The sequence below is a fragment of the Trachypithecus francoisi genome, unplaced genomic scaffold, assembly GCF_009764315.1.
Source record: "Trachypithecus francoisi isolate TF-2019V2 unplaced genomic scaffold, Tfra_2.0 Lachesis_group5, whole genome shotgun sequence".
Classification (NCBI taxonomy): domain Eukaryota; kingdom Metazoa; phylum Chordata; class Mammalia; order Primates; family Cercopithecidae; genus Trachypithecus; species Trachypithecus francoisi.
In genome coordinates, this window is record NW_022681470.1 from 100,967,331 (window position 1) to 100,985,241 (window position 17,911).

A 17,911-nucleotide genomic window follows, 5' to 3' on the forward strand; every position below is an offset into this window, starting at 1 on the left:
GCTGGTCTGCAGGGGGCACAGACTGTTCTTCTCTACAACTTACTCTGCATTGCCCTACAGATGAGGTCTTGAATATTCCTTGGCGGGGCTAGATTGTGAATATGTATCCCATCATGGGGGTAGAAGGGAAGGGACAAAGGACAAGCAGGCTGTAACCCTCCAGTGTGTCACACCAGACCCTGCTTAGTTAATCATTTCCTTCATTCCTCCAGCCCTCTATCACCAGGCCTCACCCATAACAGAGACAGATAAAAACACTTTATTTAAAAGTATAAAACCAGGCTTACTCCTTCAGACTGCTCCCATCCCTAATTATCTCCACAAAGAGCTATACAAATTGGGCAGGGGTATGTGTACAGTTATCTCAGCTCTAACAACCCCAGTTCTTCTTTCAATTCTCCTTTCTCCCTTCATACAATTGAGATATTTGTCCTTTGCACTTTCCCCAAGATAGCGGAGGTGATACAAACATGGAAGGAGGAGAAGCGTAGAAAATAAACTGTCATCATCCTCCATTCCCATCTCCGGGGACCAGACAGGTTATGTGAACTCTGACCAAATGATTTGCTTGTCCAAAAAACCAAATAACAGGGACAGTTACTCTCTGTATCCTCAAGAAAGACACAAGGGTCCAGAGACCTTCTTCAGTATATAGCCTCGTCCATATTGTCATCACTGTCACCCCCAAAGTCCTCTCCATTGTCAAAATATGACATGATGTAATCAGTTTCCTGAAATGGAAAAAAAAAAAAAAAAAGTAAAAGTCAATTTGGCATTCACCTTCCTTCCTGTGTACCAGACCCCTTTCCTCCCAGTCACACCATTCCAGGCCTGAGACATCTCTTCCAGCTGTAGTTTGGAGAAGTGGGCAGAGGGAGTAGAGGGAAGCCCCTACCCTGGGGGGCACTATCTCTGTTGGCATGCCAACCCTCTGAGGAAAGCATCCCTAGTATAAAGAGTTGAGACCCTCAGAGTTTCTGGGGTAAAGGGAGGGGGACTAAGGTGGAAGGAGTCCCCTTCACCTCTTCATGTTCTTCTTCATCATACTCTTCTTCTTCCTCCTCTTCCTTCTCTTCTTCTTCTTCCTTCTCCTCATCCTCCTCTGAAGTTACTTCTTCTTCCTTCTTCTCCAGGGTCTCATGTGGGGATGAATAGGAATAGAAACTCAGGTTCAGTTCACAGAAGGGAAAAATTGAGGCACACATGGGTCAAGAGAGAGGGAATGGATCCAGGGCTCAGAAGGTCTCTATGCACACTTCCTCCTCACCTCTAGTTTCTGTATTGTTTCCTCCTTATCTTCTGTGGTCTTAGGGGGCCTCTTGGGGAGCAGAATTGTAATCCCTGGTAGGGGGATCAAAAGGTGAACCATCAGAGAGCAAATTTTGCCAGCTTTATACATCCCCGTGCAAAGAACATGTCACTCTGCTGCCCTCATGTGGCCACTATGACATCTAGCAACAACACTTGGTAGATTGGGTATAGGAACTGGGATGGAAGGAGAGACCAGCAGCAGCCTTGGCCCTCAGGCTGATGAAGGAAACCTTTCTTCTCCCTCCTTTTTCCAGATACACTTACGTTCCTTCTGTAGCTTCCGCACTCGGATCTTTAGCTCCCGGGGTAGACGCCGCCAATCTGGTAATAGTGGGAATGTAAATGTCAATAGGACCCTGCCTGGGGTCTCCAGTGAATAATGACTGGTTTTAAAGGGGGATTGAGGGTTTTAAAGGAGAGGAAGGAAGGGGCTGGGTCAAAGTTGTTCAGAACAAAACTGTGGCTTAGATATCTCCTGAGTAGTGGGAACTATTTAATAGCTTTTTCAGGTAAAATCGGAGAGTGTTGGCCGGGCGCGGTGGCTCAAGCCTGTAATCCCAGCACTTTGGGAGGCCGAGACGGGCGGATCACGAGGTCAGGAGATCGAGACCATCCTGGCTAACACGGTGAAACCCCGTCTCTACTAAAAATACGAAAAACTAGCCGGGCGAGGTGGCGGGCGCCTGTGGTCCCAGCTACTCGGGAGGCTGAGGCAGGAGAATGGCGTAAACCCGGGAGGCGCAGCTTGCAGTGAGCTGAGATCCGGCCACTGCACTCCAGACCGGGCGACAGAGCAAGACTCCGTCTCAAAAAAAAAAAAAAAAAATCGGAGAGTGTTTTGGAACATAACTAAGGCTCTAGCTTGCAGATGCTGGATCAGGGAATGGGGTGGGGACATGGGCATGGTGGAAATGGCTTGAAGCATCTCATGCATTTGAAAGAAAGACAGTCAATGAAAGGGCCCGTCACCTACCAGGGTTCCAATCGATGGCATTGTCAATCGGACCTGACATCTGGTATTTGTCTGAATAACGCTCCACATCTGAGGGGTGGAAGGGTCAAAGTTTTATCCCTTGAGACCCAGAACAGGACTGTTCCTGAGAGTCCAGCCCTCTCAATACTCAGGAATTATCTGTTTCCTTACCCCAAAGTCAGAGCCCAGGGGGTCAGCTTCAGTGAGGACCTTATCCCTTTTTTTTTTTTTTTTGAGACAGAGTCCTGCTCTGTCGCTCAGGCTGGAGTGCAGTGGTGCAATCTCAGCTTACTGCAACCTCCACCTCCCAGGTTCAAGTGATTCTCCTGCTTCAGCCTCCTGAGTAGCTGGGACTACAGGCGCACATCACCATGCCCAGCTAATTTTTGTATTTTTAGTAGAGACAGGGTTTCACCATGTTGGCCAGGATGGTCTCAATCTCCTGACCTCGTGATCCACCCACCTCGCCCTCCCAAAGTGCTGGGATTACAGGCGTGAGCCACTGAGCCTGGCCCCTTATCACTCTTCTAACCTGTTTCTTTTCCACCCAAAATTATGAATTTTTTTTTTTTTTTTTTCAGATGGAGTCTCATACTGTCGCCCAGGGTTGGAGTGCAGTGACGCAATCTCGGTCCACTTCAACCTCCACTTCCCAGGTTCAAGCAATTCTCCTTGCCTCAGCTTCCCAAGTAGCTGGGATTACAGGCACCTGCCACCAGGCCTGGCTAATTTTTTGTATTTTTTTTTTTTTGTACAGATGGGATTTCACTATGTTGGCCAAGATGGTCTCGAACTCCTGACCTCGTGATCTGCCCACCTCAGCCTCCTAAAGTGCTGGGATTATAGGTGTGAGCCACCACACCTGGCCAGTTTTTTTTTTTTTTTTTTTTTTTTTTTTTTTGAGACAGAGCCTTGTTGTGTCATCCAGGCTAGAGTACAGCGGCGAGATCTCAGCTCACTGCAACCTCCACCTCCCAGGTTCAAGCAATTCTCATGCCTCAGCCTCCTGAGTAGCTGAGACTACAGGCTCACACCACTGTGCCCGGCTAATTTTTATATTTTTAGTAGAGACAGGGTTTGGCCATATTGGCTAGGCTGGCCTCAAACTCCTGGCCTCAAGTGATCCACGCATGTCAGCCTCCCAAAGTGCTGGCCATTACAGGCGTGAGCCACCGCACCCGGCCATGATGACTTTTTTTTTTTCTGTCCCTTACTTCAAAGGCATGGCTGTATTAAGAAATAGTGCGGTGCAGTGGAAAGTATGCTAGGGAATAAGAAACCAGGATTTCAGTATTCTGTTGTTGGTTGGTGCTTTTAATATCCAGATTGTTAAAAATTTTGCTGGGCACAGTGGCTCATGCCTGTAATCCCAGCACTTTGGGAGGCCAAGGTGAAAGAATCTCTTGAGCCCAGAAGTTCAAGACCAGCCTGGGCAACATAAGGACACCCCATCTCTATTTTACAAAAAAATAAAAAATATATACATTTTTAGAAAATACATCCCCCCACCTACACACAAGAAATGGGATTTTAATATTTAACCTCCCGCTGTCCCAAAACTATCATGAGACTCAAAACAAACCATGAATACTATAATGCATTTCAGATGCAGGAGTAACTATTATGATCTCCCCAGTCAGAGAGTATGCTTCCTGTGCCTCTCCAGCCCCTAGTGGTGCTAAGCACAGGGCGCTCCCCATGGAAGGCACTCAGAATATGATGCTAGCATTCCAACTGACCTCTCTTGGGGACAGCTGGCCGGATGAAGTAGGGGAGCTGCCTCATGGCTCCTCGTAGCTCCTGCTTCAGTGCCAGGACATATTCCCCTTCCTCTCCTGAGGGCAAAGGTACTGGGCGGAACTCCAAAGGCTAAAGAGGCAGGGGCAGTGGTCTGTTCAGGGAGAAAATGCTAGTACAAATTTAGGAAGACCCCTCCTCCCAATTTAATCTAATATCCCACTGAGCAGAAGGCTGAAAGAGAATGGGGAGAGTAACATATCATTTTGAAAGCTGGGGAGAAGTAAAGGTGGACACTTCTTTGACTGCAAAACATCCCATGTGCATTGGGAGTATAGAGACAGAGAGGGCCAACGTGAGCATGGTTTTATGATGGTCTAGGAAGAATTCAGAATCATGTACAGTCAGCCAGGGGCACATGAGAGTCTGGGAAGGAAGTGGAGAGACTCACAGGGAAGAGTGGAGAAGGCTGCAGGGTGGGTGGGGGCAAAGTATCCCCTTTCCCAATGCCCACGGCCTCCATGTTGAAGGTCAACTGGCCCCGGCCACGACCCCGGCCCCCACCCCGGCTGGCCATGGTGGAGGGGGCCTGGGTGTTCAGAGATCCAGTGAAAAAACCTGATAAAGACAAAAACAAAGAGAAAAAGAAATGTAGTAGAATGGACAGGAAGCCAAGGAGGTACAAGACATTCAATCTTTTATTGCTGGGACATAAAAAGTCAATGTCATTCAACAAATTTTGACTGAGAAGGCACAGTGTCAGAGAGAGAATTTCTGGAAACATACACATGAATGAGACATGGTCCCCCAAACAGGTCAGATAATTACAATATAGTTTAGCACAAAGGAGAAAGTGCTTAGACCCTTGGACAAAACTCTACATCCCTAAGACAATTTGATGTTTATTCCTATCTGCATTTATTTATTTTTATTTTTAGAGATACTCTGTCACCTAGGCTTGAGTGCAATGGTGCAATCACAGCTCACTCTAGCCTCGAACCCCTGGGCTCAAGTGATCCTCCTGCCTCAGCCTCCCAAAGTGCTGAGATTACAGGCATGAGCCACTATGCCCAGCCACTAACTGCATTTATACGTATAACCTTTGAATTCTTTCTATCTCTGGTCTTCCAAACCTGACCAGTCCCCAATTCAATCCAAAGAAATGCATTCAGCGAAACATTTATTAATCGTCTACCATGAAAAAGATAGTGCCGGGCACTGTGGGAGCACAGGTATGAGTCATCAATTTCATTGTCAACCAGGGGAAAAGAGACATTACAATCAAATTTTATTTTATTTTATTTTATATTTTATTTTAGACAGGGTCTCTTTCTGTCACCCAGGCTGGAGTGCAGTGGTGTGATCATGGTTCACTGCAGCCTCAACCTCCTGGGCTCAGGTGATCCTCCTGCCTTAGCCTCCCAAGTAGCTGGAGCTACAGGTGTATGCCAGCATGCCTGGCTCTTTGTGTTTTTTTTTGTTTTTTTTTTTTTGAGACGGAGTCTCGCTCTGTCGCCCAGGCTGGAGTGCAGTGGCCGGATCTCAGCTCACTGCAAGCTCCGCCTCCTGGGTTCCCGCCATTCTCCTGCCTCAGCCTCCTGAGTAGCTGGGACTACAGGCGCCCGCCACCTCGCCCGGCTAGGTTTTTGTATTTTTAGTAGAGATGGCGTTTCACCGTGTTAGCCAGGATGGTCTCGATCTCCTGACCTCGTGATCCGCCCGTCTCGGCCTCCCAAAGTGCTGGGATTACAGGCTAGAGCCACCGTGCCCGGCCTGGTTTTTGTTTTTTTTTAAGAGATGGGATTTCATTATGTCAAGTGATCCAAATGTCTTGGCCTCCCAAAGTGCTGGGATTACAGGCATGAGCCACCACGAGAGGCCAGATTGATCTTTTTAAACACCACTTGGAAGCACAGAATCTTAGAATTCGGAGGACCCTTAGAGGTCATCTAGTCTAAATCCCTCCCAGTCCAGGACTTCACTCTGTAAATTGTTTTGTTGTTGTTTGGTGTATGTGTGTCTTTTTTTTTTTTTTTTTTTGAGACAGAGTCTCACTCTGTTGCCCAGGCTGGAGTGCAGTGGTACAATCTTGGCTCGCTGCAACCTACACCTCCAAGGTTCAAGTGATCCTCCTGCCTCAGCCTCCTGAGTAGCTGGGACTACAGGCATGTGCCACCAAGCCCGGCTAATTTTTGTATTTTTTGTAGAGACGGGGTTTCGCCATGTCACCCAGGCTGGTCTCGAACTCCTGGACACAAGTGATCCACCTGCTTGGGCTTCCCAAAGTGCTGGGATTACAGGTATGAGTCACCACCCCTGACCCTACTTTGTGAATTGTTATTCAGTTTTTGGTGGCATTTCCCTAAAGCGATGGTATCCATTCTCCCCCAAGACAGTATATTCCACTGTGATCAACAATGATGAATGCAAAGTTTCTCCTTCTACTGAATTTTCACTCTGTCTCTTATCATCAATCCTGAGGAACCAGTCAGAGGCAGCTAGGATGGGGGATTAAAATCACCAGATGAAAAGAAAACTTGAGAGAAATGATATCCCAGTAGCAATGAGCACACCTAGCACCCAGATCTTGGTTTCTAATACAATTTTCCAATAAAAGGAACCAGGGCTCCCTGGACTACTAGCTGATTCTAGGACAGGGTAGGAAACACACAGGATGAGTCTAGAGCATCTTGAGGTGCCAAAAAGTAAGGAAGTGCTCAAAACAACAACCACACTCACCTATTGATGGGGTTAGCTGGGTGCAGTGGCTCATTCCTATAATCCCAGTACTCTGAGAGGCTGGAGTGGGCAGATCACTTGAGCCCTAGGAGTTTGAGACCAGTCTGGACAACAGGGCAAAACCCCATCTTTACAAAAAGTACAAAAATTAGCCAGGCATGATGGCATGCACCTGTGGTCACAGCTACTGGGAAGGGTCGCTTGAGCCAGGCAGGTTGATGCTGCAGTGACTCATAATTGTGCCACTGTACTCCAGCCTGGGTGGCAGAGTAGAGACTCTGTCTCAAACAAACAAAAAACAAACAAAAAGCAGAAAAAAATAAAAAAATAAACATATTGATGAGGTCATGTCAAAGGGAAATAAGAGCCAACTGAAAAAGCTCCTAATGGTCAAAGCTGAAACAATTTGAGGAACAAAGTAAGTAAAGCAGTATTAGATTATAACCCCAAAGTATAAGATAAATATCTGTGAGTCCATAGTGATATAAATAAATGACTGAACTTATTTATATGGAGGAGAAAAGACAAATCTCTCATGTAGAATTCCAAATAGAATATGTAGACACACTATCCTAAAAGGGAGAAGGGGAGCATAACTCCCCACTTTTTTTTTTTTTTGTGACAGAGTCTCGCTGTGTCGCCCAGGCTGGAGTGCAGTGGCGCGATCTCGGCTCACTGCAAGTTCCACCTCCCGGGTTCATGCCATTCTCCCGCCTCAGCCTCCGAGTAGCTGGGACTACAGGCGCCCGCCACCACGCCCGGCTAATTTTTTGTATTTTTAGTAGAGACGGGGTTTCACCGTGTTAGCCAGGATGGTCTCGATTTCCTGACCTCGTGATCCGCCCGCCTCGGCCTCCCAAAGTGCTGGGATTACAGGCTTGAGCCACCGTGCCCGGCCCACTTTTTTTTTTTTTTTGAGACGGAGTTTCGCTCTTATTGCCCAGGCTGGAGTACAATGGCGCGATCTCGGCTCACTGCCATCTCCACCTCCCGGGTTCAAGCGATTCTCCTGCCTCAGCCTCCCAAGTAGCTGGGATTACAGGCATGTGCCACCACACCTGGCTAATTTTGTATTTTTAGTAGAGATGGGGTTTCTCCATGTTGGTCAGGCTGGTCTGGAACTCCTGACCTCAGGTGATCCACCCGCCTTGGCCTCCCAAAGTGCTAGGATTAAGGCTTGAGTCACCACACCGGCTATAACTTCCCACTTCTTATGTGTGGACTGTGTATAGGAAATATATATATATATATATGTTTTTTGTTTTTTTTTTGTGACAAGAGTCTTGCTCTGTCACCCAGGCTGGAGTGCAGTGGCACAATCTCAGCTCATTGCAACCTCTGCCTCCCAGGTGCAAGCGATTCTCCTGCCTCAGCCTCCTGAGTAGCTGGGATTACAGGCGTATGCCACTACGTCCGGCTAATTTTTGTACTTTTAGTAGAGACAGGGTTTCACCATGTTGGTCAGTCTGGTCTTGAACTCCTGATCTCGTGATCCGCCTGCCTCGGCCTCCCAAAGTGCTAGGATTACAGGTGTGAGCCACTGCGCCCAGCCCTCATTCAGTATAATTTAGGAAATCAGGAGAAATATCTTTACAGTGGAGAGACCAGAAAAACACTACTTCAATCAGATGACCAAGGTCAGCATCAATACTCATAAGTCATGTTCCCGGTATGTGCCCTTAATATTGTACGATACAATGGTACTTCACCTCTGTGATCCTCCTCCTAAAAATCCATAACCCCAGGCTAATAAAGAGAAAAACATCAGACAAATTCCAGCAGAAAAGCATCCTACAATATACCCAACTCCTCAAAACTGTCAGTCATCAAAAACAGTAAAGTCTGAGAAACCCGTCACACTTAAGAGGAGCGTAAGGAGACGTGACAACTAAATATAATGTGGAATCCTAAATGAGATCCATGTACAGAAAAAGAGCAATAGCTAAAAACCAAAGTAATGTCAATCAAGTATGAACCTTAGTTAATAATGTATCAGTATTCATTCATTAATTGTAACAAATATACTAATCTACTTTATTTTTATTTTTTTGGAAATGGAGTTTCGCTCTTGTTGCCCAGGCTGGAGTGCAATGGAGCGATCTTGGCTCAACGCAACCTCCGCCTCCCGGGTTCAAGTGATTCTCCTGCCTCAGCCTCCTGAGTAACTGGGATTACAGGCATGCACCACCACGCCTGGCTAATTTTATACTTTTCTTAGTAGAGAGGGGGTTTCTCCACGTTGGTCAGGCTGGTCCCCACCTCCCGACCAGGTGATCCATCCGCCTCGGCCTCCCAAAGTGCTGGATTACAGGCGTGAGCCACTGCGCCTGGCATTTTTTTTTTTTTTTTTTTGAGACAGAGTCTTGCTCTGTCGCGCAGGCTGGAGTGCAGTGGCGCAATCTCGGCTCACTGCAACCTCCGCCTCCCGGGTTCAAGTGATTCTCCTGCCTCAGCCTCCCTAGCAGCTGGGATTACAGGAGCCCGCCACCGCGCCCAGCTAATTTGTTTTTGTATTTTTAGTAGAGACGGGGTTTTACCGTCTTGTCTTGGCCAGGTTGGTCTCGAACTCCTGACCTCGTGATCCACCCGCCTCAGCCTCCCAAAGTGCTGGGATTACAGGCGTGAGCCACCACGGTCAGCCAATCTACAATGTTAATAGGGGAAACTGTGCACTGGGACAAATGGGAACTCTTGGCACTATCTGCTAAATTTTTCTGTAAGTCTGAAACTGTTCTAAAATATATAATCTATTAATTAAAAAAAAAAAAAAAAAAAACTCGAGGCTGGGCGTGGTGGTTCACACCTGTGTGTAATCCCAGCACTCTGGGAGGCTGAGATGGGATGACTACTTAAGTCCAGCAGTTTGAGTCCAGCCTGGGCAACATAGTGAGACCCCATCTCTACAAAAAATAAAAAAAATTCAACAGGCATGGTGGCACATGCCAGTAGTCTCAGCTACCTGGGAGACTGAGGTGGAAGGATCGCTTCAGCCCAGGAGATAGAGGATTCAGTGAGCCGTGATCATGCCACTGCACTCATCCTGGGTGACAGAGACAGACCCTGTCTCAAAACAAAAAGCTAAAACAAAAATCAAGTAGCAATTCAAAATTCACAAGAGATTAGTTGGTGAAAAAAATATTAAATATATGTAGAAGGTAATCTTCTGTCAGAAATACATACACACATATTAATTAAAAAGCTGTTAAAGAAAGATATGGACCAAAAATTAACAATGGTTAATTTGAGGGATGAGGTTTTTTTGAAATTTTTTTAGTGCAGAGAGTTGTGTATCTTTTTTTTTTTTTTTTTTTGAGACGGAGTCTTTGTTTTTTTTTGGGGGGGACAGAATCTTGCTCTGTCACCCAGCCTGGAGTGCAATGGTGTGATTTCGGCTCACCACAGCCTCCACCTTACGGGTCCAAGCAATTCTCCTGCCTCAGCCTCCCGAGTAGCTGGGATTACAGGCACCCACCATCACACTTGGCTAATTTTTGTGTTTTTAGTAGAGACGGGGTTTTGCCATGTTGGCCAGGCTGGTCTGAAATTCCTGACCTCATGATCCACCTGCCTCAGCCTCCCAAAGTGCTGGGATTACAGGTGTAAGCCATCACACCCAGCCTCTTTTTGTTTTTTGTTTGTTTGTTTGTTTTTGTTTTTGAGACAGGTTCTTGCTCTGTCGTTTAGGCTGAAGTGCAGTGGCAATCTTGGCTCATTGCAGCCTCGACTTCCCCAGCTGAAGCAACCCCCCACCTCAGTCTCCTGAGCAGTTGGAACCACAGGCCTGAGCCACAATGCTTGGCTATTTTTTTCTTTTTTTTTTTTTTTGGTAGTTTTTGTAGAGACAGGGTTTTGTCATGTTGCCTAGGCTGGTCTTGAACTCCTGGGCTAAAGTGATCTGCCCATCTCAGCCTCCCAAAGTGCTGGAATTACAGGCATGAGTCACCACGCCCAGCTAGAAATGGCTTGCTTTAAGAATGCTACCAATTCCACTGTAAAAGGACAGATTTCCATCTTTTTTTTTTGAAACGGAGTTTTGCTCTTGTTGCCCAGGCTGGAGTGCAATGGTGCGATCTCGCTTCACTGCAACCTCTGCCTCCCGGGTTCAAATGATTCTCCTGCCTCAGTCTCCCCAGTAGCTGGGATTACAGCCATGCGCCAACACGCCCAGCTAATTTTTGTATTTTTAGTACAGACAGAGTTTCTCCATGTTGGTCAGGCTGGTCTCCAACTCCCGACCTCAGGTGATCTGCCTGCCTCAGCCTCCCAAAGTGCTGGGATTACAGGCATGAGCCACCATGCCCAGCCAGATTTCCCCTGTTTACAGTGGAAGTGTGGAATGCATTTCCTTTAGCTATATAGTTCTTATTTAGAATATCTGTTGGATATTGACTAAAGAACAGATATCAAAACATGGAATGACCTACAAGAGAGATAAGAGAGTTTCCTTACTAAAGATGTTTACATAGAAGCTGGGTAACAATTTACTAAATAGGGTTTGTAAGAAGGATGCATGGCTCTAGTAGAAGATTCCCTGTGATCAGCATGATTTAGCATTGTGTCTTGCATATAGTAGGTGCTCAATAAATATTTGTTGAATGAATGAATAAATACATTATTTCTCTGGGCCTTTCCAAACTTGAGACCTTGTGTTCCATAAAGCCTCCCCTCACCATTCCAGTTCTCCTTGCTTTCTTCCTTCTCTAGATTGCAGAAACAATTATGAAACACTAATATTATGAACCACTAATTTAATGGCTCTTAATTACATACTGTATTGTCTTTTATTGTTCCCTAGTTATGAGTTTATTTTATTATTATTATTATTATTATTTTTATGTTAGGAGTTTAAATTCTGCCTCCCCAAAAAGAGTGCAAGTTGCCAAAAATCAATTCTATTTAACTAACGTTTATTGGGCACTATATATTAACTACTGGTACCTGTCCTACAAAACCTTCTATTCTAAAAGGCATAGAGTCATTAGAGAGAGTGCACTAAGTGTCCCAATAAAGGTATACACAAAATGCTATCGTCAGACGGGGGAACAATTCATTTTGCAAGAAAGGCAGCCCAGGAAAACTACAGGTAGTATTTCAGCTAGTCTTCATAGATAACAGGAGTTTGTCAGGCTCTTGGGATAATATTAATAGATTGGGAGGAAGTTGATGCTATAGCAAAGAGAGGTACAAGAGGCTGTGTCGTTTTCTGCTTTAATGTCTCTCCCCGTGCGCGATAGAAAACTACCATTCTCTAGTATACAATCAATACAGAAATGGGAGCCCAGGGGAGAAAGGGGAGGGAGCCAGAAGGGGGCTGATCCAACAACCTGACGGAAAGCGTAGTCTATTTCGCAGCCTGGCCGAGATGAACAAGTTCGGCAAGTGTGGGACCGAACCAGGTCAGAGCCACCAGATTGGAGCCTTACCTGCTGCCCCTCCCCACGCGGAGCCCACGCCGCGGCCAACTTGAAATGTACTGGGCTTCCTGGAGTCGGTGGCTTTCTAGGCCCGCCTCCCGGAGCTCCCTATTGGTGAGTTTTCTCGGCCAATGCAGGAGAAGCTGAGGAGGGAAGTCCGCCCTCTTGAAGCCTAGGAAGAGAAGGAGGGAGGGAGCGAGTAAGCCCGGAACCGAAGCTTGCGAAGCGGGTCGCAGAGAGAGATGGGGGTTGCAGAATCATCTAGTGTCACTTATTTGCGGTCTCACTCCAGATGAAGGAGCCACTGGCCGGCAAGAGTTCACCAAGGGAACGTGACACTCGTATCTCATCGAGGGACCGTGTTGAGGGAGCCCCTACAGGGAGGCCAAAAGAAGAAAGGGCCTATGGAGAAATGAACCCCTGTGAAAGCTGCTCTTTAGGGATCAGTCTCTTTGTGACTCTAGCTTCACAGCTTGGTCTCTCCATTACTCCAGGCTTCCTTTCAATCATACACTGCCTCTCTCCAGCACCACCAATGGATACTTCTTTTCTAAAAATGTTTTTCTGTGAGTTGCTGCCGTGTCTGTGAGAAGGTGGGCAGAGGGTTTGAGAAAGGAAGGATCTGGGATCAGAGTACCAGAGTTGGGGAGACAGGGCAGAAGCCCAGCCTTTTCTGCATTTTCCACTACCTTCCAGTTCCTGCGCGCTCCTTGGGAAGGCGAGCAGCGTGGAAGGAGGAGTGCTATTTTCGCAGAAAACAGAAACAAGGGAGAAAGGGTTCAGAATGGAGATGAAGTCTAGGAGTTAGTCAAGAAGAACATCCCAGATGTAAGAGAAAATGACCTGTAAACTGGGAGGCTGTAGGTGTAGTGGCAAGCGCCCAGTCTTTGCCATAGGACAGAAATATAGCTGTGAAACTTTGGAGAACTTGCTTAAACTTATGAAGTCTGTTTCCTCATCTGTAACAAGAAGATAATAGTTCCTATCTTACAGAGTTGTGAGGATTGAAAATAGTGTATGTAAAGCACATGGCACATAGTTGACACGTGTCCAAGAAATAACTAGTAAAAATGGGTAGCTTCCCGCAAATATTTCTCTCTCTCCCATACCTGGGAACATTATTTTCAGTATCTTGCATCTGGGGGGCCTCCAGCCTCCGAATTAGCTCAGGACCCTGAGTGAACTTTTTAAATCCTTAGGATTTTTCTTCTTCTCCCACTTTCCTTGGTGTCTTCCAGCTGGACACAAACTCATTCCTAAAATATGTGGATGGAAGCTATGGTAACCATGGAGACAGGGCAGGTGGCAAGGAGAGGCAGAGACAGTGTGAGAGACCAATAGACAGATAGGAAGAGAGAAGATATAAGGAGCATTTCAGAGAGAGATCTTCAAGCAAGATGGAAAAAATAAGACGACTAAGCAAGACTGAGATCAAAGAGGTGCAATGTGACAGAGTGTATTACAAGGTTCGCTCTTCTTCCTGCCCCTTTCCTATCTCCCTGCCCACAATAATACGGCGTGGAGGCACCTGGGAATGTCCCTTGCCCTGTCTAAAAGTGCCCCCGTATCCACCTTCCTCATATTTATCTAAGTCTGTATAAGGGAGCTGAGGTCCAAGTTTCTCTGCGATGGGTGTTCCGTTTTTGAGAGATGGGGCAGGGGTGTATCTGTGTTTGACTCCAGGCTGGACCGTGTCTCCTTCACAATTAAACTACAGGAAGAAAGCCACATCTCTTGCCTCTCTTTGCACAGTATGGACACCGGCTGTGGATCCAAAAAGCCTGTCTACACCTTTCTTGCACGGTGTGCCATGTGCCGTGCGTGGTAGGTCAGGTCTGGCGCACAGGAGCGCATAAATACACCAAGTGCCGAGAATAGGGATCTGCTGAAGCTCAGCGAAGAATCTGGATGATGATGGTCCCTGTCTGGGTCGTGGAGGAGTCCCCTAAGGAACACTTATGTTTGTTGGGGCTGAGGGGAGGTCGGCTAAGAAAAGGAAGTCAGGATTGGAGCTTCTAGGTTTTTGAGGGTTTATGTGTGCATAAGTGGGGGAGCAGTTTGGTGCCCGACGCCCCCACCCGCAGAGACTAGCCTATAAATAGCACAGCAGAGCTCCGCCCCCCCCCCCCCCCCCCAGCTTCTCTCCTCCCGAGCCGGCGCTGTGCCCGGGGCGCTCCGGGAGGAGGGACGAGGATCCGGCGCTGGGGCGCAGATACTGACACCAAGGGAATCCGGGTGCCCCCCCTCCACACCATGCGGGCCCCCAGGAACCTGGCTCCGCCACCTCGGCTGCCCCGTGGCCACGGCCCCAATCTTGGCCAGGAGGAGATTCTGCGGACATTCAGGTATCTATCTGGGCGCACAGCCTGGGAGGGGAAAGAGCAAGGAGTGATGGGGAACATCGCAGGGGCAAAAGAACCCCCCAATTCTCCCTCCACCCATTTTAGGGCTCAAATGCAGGCTACTTCCCTCCCCCCACTCAATTTTTGGGGTTGTGGCAAGCTAAAAGAGGTTAGGAATGAGAATACATGTGTGACTTGTAGGGTGCATGTATGTAGGTGGGTGGCGTTCAGCATCCTAGAAAGGGGGATCCCAAGTGTGGATAAGAAAAGGGGGATAGAGGAAAGATCTGATAAGCCATGGGGTGAGGGTGGGGGTGCGGACATCCCTGCGCGTGCACGAACGCATTTGCACGCGCCCTAGTCCTTCAGTGCGTGTGCACCCTTCCCACCTCCTCAGGCATGCGCTGCGGGGGAAGGGCCGGCTCAAAGGCATGAGTTAGAGGAAGGACTGTATGCCGTGAAGATCTCCCCCACCCCACGCTGGGTTCCTGCATCGGTGCCTCAGTTTCCCTGCCGAATCTATCAATAAGATGTCTCTCTTGCAGGGATCGGCTTCGTCACTGAGACCTCAGGCCTCTGTCAGCCACCCCCCACCCCCCACTCCATACCCCTAGCCATCCTCGGCAGGTCTCAGTCCCAGCTCCATCTGTGCCCTCGCCCCAGCCGCAGCTATGTTGCACACCGAGGGCCACGCTCTTCTTCGGGCGGTGGGTCAGGGTAAGCTACGCTTGGCCCGTTTGCTTCTGGAGGGAGGCGCCTACGTGAATGAGGGTGATGCGCAGGGGGAGACTGCGCTAATGGCAGCCTGTCGGGCCCGCTACGACGACCCCCAGAACAAGGCACGCATGGTACGCTACCTCCTGGAGCAAGGCGCGGACCCCAACATCGCAGACCGCTTAGGGCGCACGGCGCTCATGCACGCTTGCGCCGGGGGTGGGGGCGCTGCGGTGGCCTCGCTGCTCCTTGCCCACGGCGCAGACCCCTCAGTCCGAGATCACGCGGGCGCCTCGGCTCTTGTCCACGCCCTGGACCGCGGGGACCGCGAGACCCTTGCCACACTGCTGGACGCCTGCAAGGCCAAGGGCACGGAGGTCATCATCATCACCACCGATACCTCGCCCTCGGGCACCAAGAAGACCAGGCAGTATCTCAATTCTCCACCATCCCCAGGGGTGGAGGACCCTGCTCCCGCTCCTCTTAGCCCGGGGATCTGCACGTCGCCTTCGGAAATCCAGCTGCAGACCGCAGGAGGAGGAGGGCGTGGGATGTTATCCCCTCGCGCCCAGGAAGAAGAGGAGAAGCGGGACGTATTTGAATTCCCTCTTCCTAAGCCCCCCGATGACCCATCCCCTTCCGAGCCGCTCCCCAAACCACCACGCCATCCCCCCAAACCACTCAAAAGGCTCAACTCCGAGCCCTGGGGCCTAGTGGCCCCTCCTCAACCAGTCCCACCCACCGAAGGAAGACCGGGGATCGAGCGCTTGACTGCCGAATTCAATGGCCTGACCCTGACCGGTCGACCCCGTCTTTCCCGACGTCACAGCACCGAAGGCCCTGAAGACCCGCCCCCATGGGCGGAGAAAGTGACTAGCGGGGGTCCTCTCTCTCGCCGAAACACAGCCCCAGAAGCTCAGGAGTCTGGTCCCCCTTCAGGGCTGAGGCAGAAACTGAGCCGCATGGAGCCAGTGGAGCTCGACACTCCCGGACACCTTTGCCCTGACTCGCCTGAGTCCAGTCGCCTGTCCCTGGAGCGCCGCCGATACAGCGCCTCCCCGTTGACCCTCCCTCCAGCCGGCTCAGCTCCCTCTCCGCGCCAGTCCCAGGAGAGTCTGCCAGGGGCAGTATCTCCGCTAAGCGGACGGAGGCGGAGTCCGGGGCTGCTGGAGCGGAGGGGCTCGGGGACGTTGCTCCTGGACCACATCTCGCAAACGCGGCCGGGTTTCCTGCCCCCTCTCAACGTCAGTCCCCACCCTCCCATCCCTGACATTCGCCCTCAACCCGGAGGTCGGGCGCCTTCGTTGCCTGCCCCTCCTTATGCTGGAGCGCCAGGCTCCCCCAGGACCAAGCGCAAATTGGTGAGACGCCACTCCATGCAGACTGAGCAGATCCGCCTGCTAGGGGGCTTCCAGAGTCTAGGTGGGCCTGGGGAGCCAGGGCGCTGAGAGAAGTGAGAGGAACCAAGGAGGGTGGGGATTAGGACCTTAATGGGATAGGTGGGAGAACCAGCTCACACACACATCACGAACATAGGGATCTCTTGCATGTGCTCATGGGTGCACAGTGCACCCACACATGGTTAAACATGTGTCCATAAGCACAGTACTCTTATTAGCAAGAAAGAATAAGTACTCTATTTACTGGGTATATAGACACATGTATTCATGCCCTGGCCATTTCACATGCATATGGGATTACCTGTGTACCTGCAGGCACAGCACATCAATAAACAGATAGGGCTAGGGTCCCAAACTCTCTTGCATTTGTTCAGAAGCAGAAGCAGTAGGGAACCTTTACTTACCGTCAGTCTCCCATGTCTTTGCCCTCCTGCAGAAGCAATCCCTCGATTTCCATGTATGCCCTGCAACACAGCCTATCATGATTTTGCATACTCTGCTCTCTACATGAACATCCCAGCCCATTCTCCAGGTCTTGCTTCTTTCTCCAGGCCTGGCTCCTTATTCACACCCGGCTTCCAACCCTAACCACTTTTCAGGATATCTTTTTCACTCTTCTTGGGGGTTCCTGCAGCAACCCCCAGCCTATGTTCTGCTGCTGTCTTTACTGCTCTCAACTTCACTTCTCAACTTCCTGCTTTTTATTCCCACCCTGTTCCTCCAACAATTACAACAGATTGTCTCATTTTCCCAGGGGGTGGGTCATGGGCTCTAAACTGCTCTTCTGTCTATCTGAGCTTATGAACACCCCCACGGGTAGAAGTGGGGAGAGACCCTAAATCACTCCTCTCTCCACTTGACATATCAAATAAATGTGTTCACAAGTCTCTGTTTTGTCACTTCTGCCTGGAGGTGTGGGTATGGGGAATGAGGAATGGGGAGGGAGGGTAATACTAACTTATAGCTATAATTATCCAAGGGATACTTAGCCATTCCAGCCACCTTCTTTCCAAGAAACCAACTTTTCTATAGAGAAAAGGCAAGTGTCCTGTGTCCTAAAGGTTTTAAGGCATTCGACAGGATTTCATTTCCACCAGTTTCCTCTATGTCCAACCTTGAATCAAGATTCCTACAAGAGTTCCTCCCTCCATCATCAGCAGATATATCCCAGTAGATTAACTGTCTTTTTTTCAAACTTCCTATTTCTTGACGACTCACAGTTTTTAGTCAGGGTCTAATTTTCATTTCACCAAGTGTGTTTCTTCTATTTTCTTCTACTTC

General features: G+C 48.9%; 2 protein-coding genes across 2 annotated transcripts; one reads left to right on the forward strand and one right to left on the reverse strand.

The window, feature by feature from the left end:
* Positions 1 to 243: 243 nt before the first annotated feature.
* Positions 244 to 12,346, reverse strand: POLR3GL (RNA polymerase III subunit G like). The gene is made up of 8 exons (XM_033197938.1): positions 12,182 to 12,346; positions 4,473 to 4,638; positions 4,024 to 4,153; positions 2,285 to 2,353; positions 1,576 to 1,632; positions 1,268 to 1,341; positions 1,023 to 1,136; positions 244 to 731 (listed from the first exon to the last, which is right to left on the reverse strand). Exons 2-8 carry the CDS (start codon positions 4,596 to 4,598, stop codon positions 645 to 647), a joined length of 657 nt encoding a protein of 218 aa, XP_033053829.1. The 5' UTR covers positions 4,599 to 4,638; positions 12,182 to 12,346; the 3' UTR covers positions 244 to 644.
* Positions 12,347 to 14,335: 1,989 nt separating this feature from the next.
* ANKRD34A (ankyrin repeat domain 34A) lies at positions 14,336 to 17,517 on the forward strand. The gene is made up of 2 exons (XM_033197893.1): positions 14,336 to 14,519; positions 15,062 to 17,517. Exon 2 carries the CDS (start codon positions 15,188 to 15,190, stop codon positions 16,676 to 16,678), a length of 1,491 nt encoding a protein of 496 aa, XP_033053784.1. The 5' UTR covers positions 14,336 to 14,519; positions 15,062 to 15,187; the 3' UTR covers positions 16,679 to 17,517.
* The last annotated feature ends 394 nt before the right edge of the window (positions 17,518 to 17,911 follow it).

Bases quoted from the DNA above. Each gene is read 5' to 3' on its own strand.
- POLR3GL (XM_033197938.1), bottom strand. From the start codon at position 4,598: ATGGCCAGCCGGGGTGGGGGCCGGGGTCGTGGCCGGGGCCAGTTGACC. The intron at 1,342-1,575 runs GTAAGTGTATCT...TCCCCCTACCAG, and splicing joins GCGGAAGCTACAGAAGGAAC to GGATTACAATTCTGCTCCCC. The intron at 732-1,022 runs GTGAAGGGGACT...TTTCCATTTCAG, and splicing joins ATGAAGAAGAACATGAAGAG to GAAACTGATTACATCATGTC.
- ANKRD34A (XM_033197893.1), top strand. From the start codon at position 15,188: ATGTTGCACACCGAGGGCCACGCTCTTCTTCGGGCGGTGGGTCAGGGT.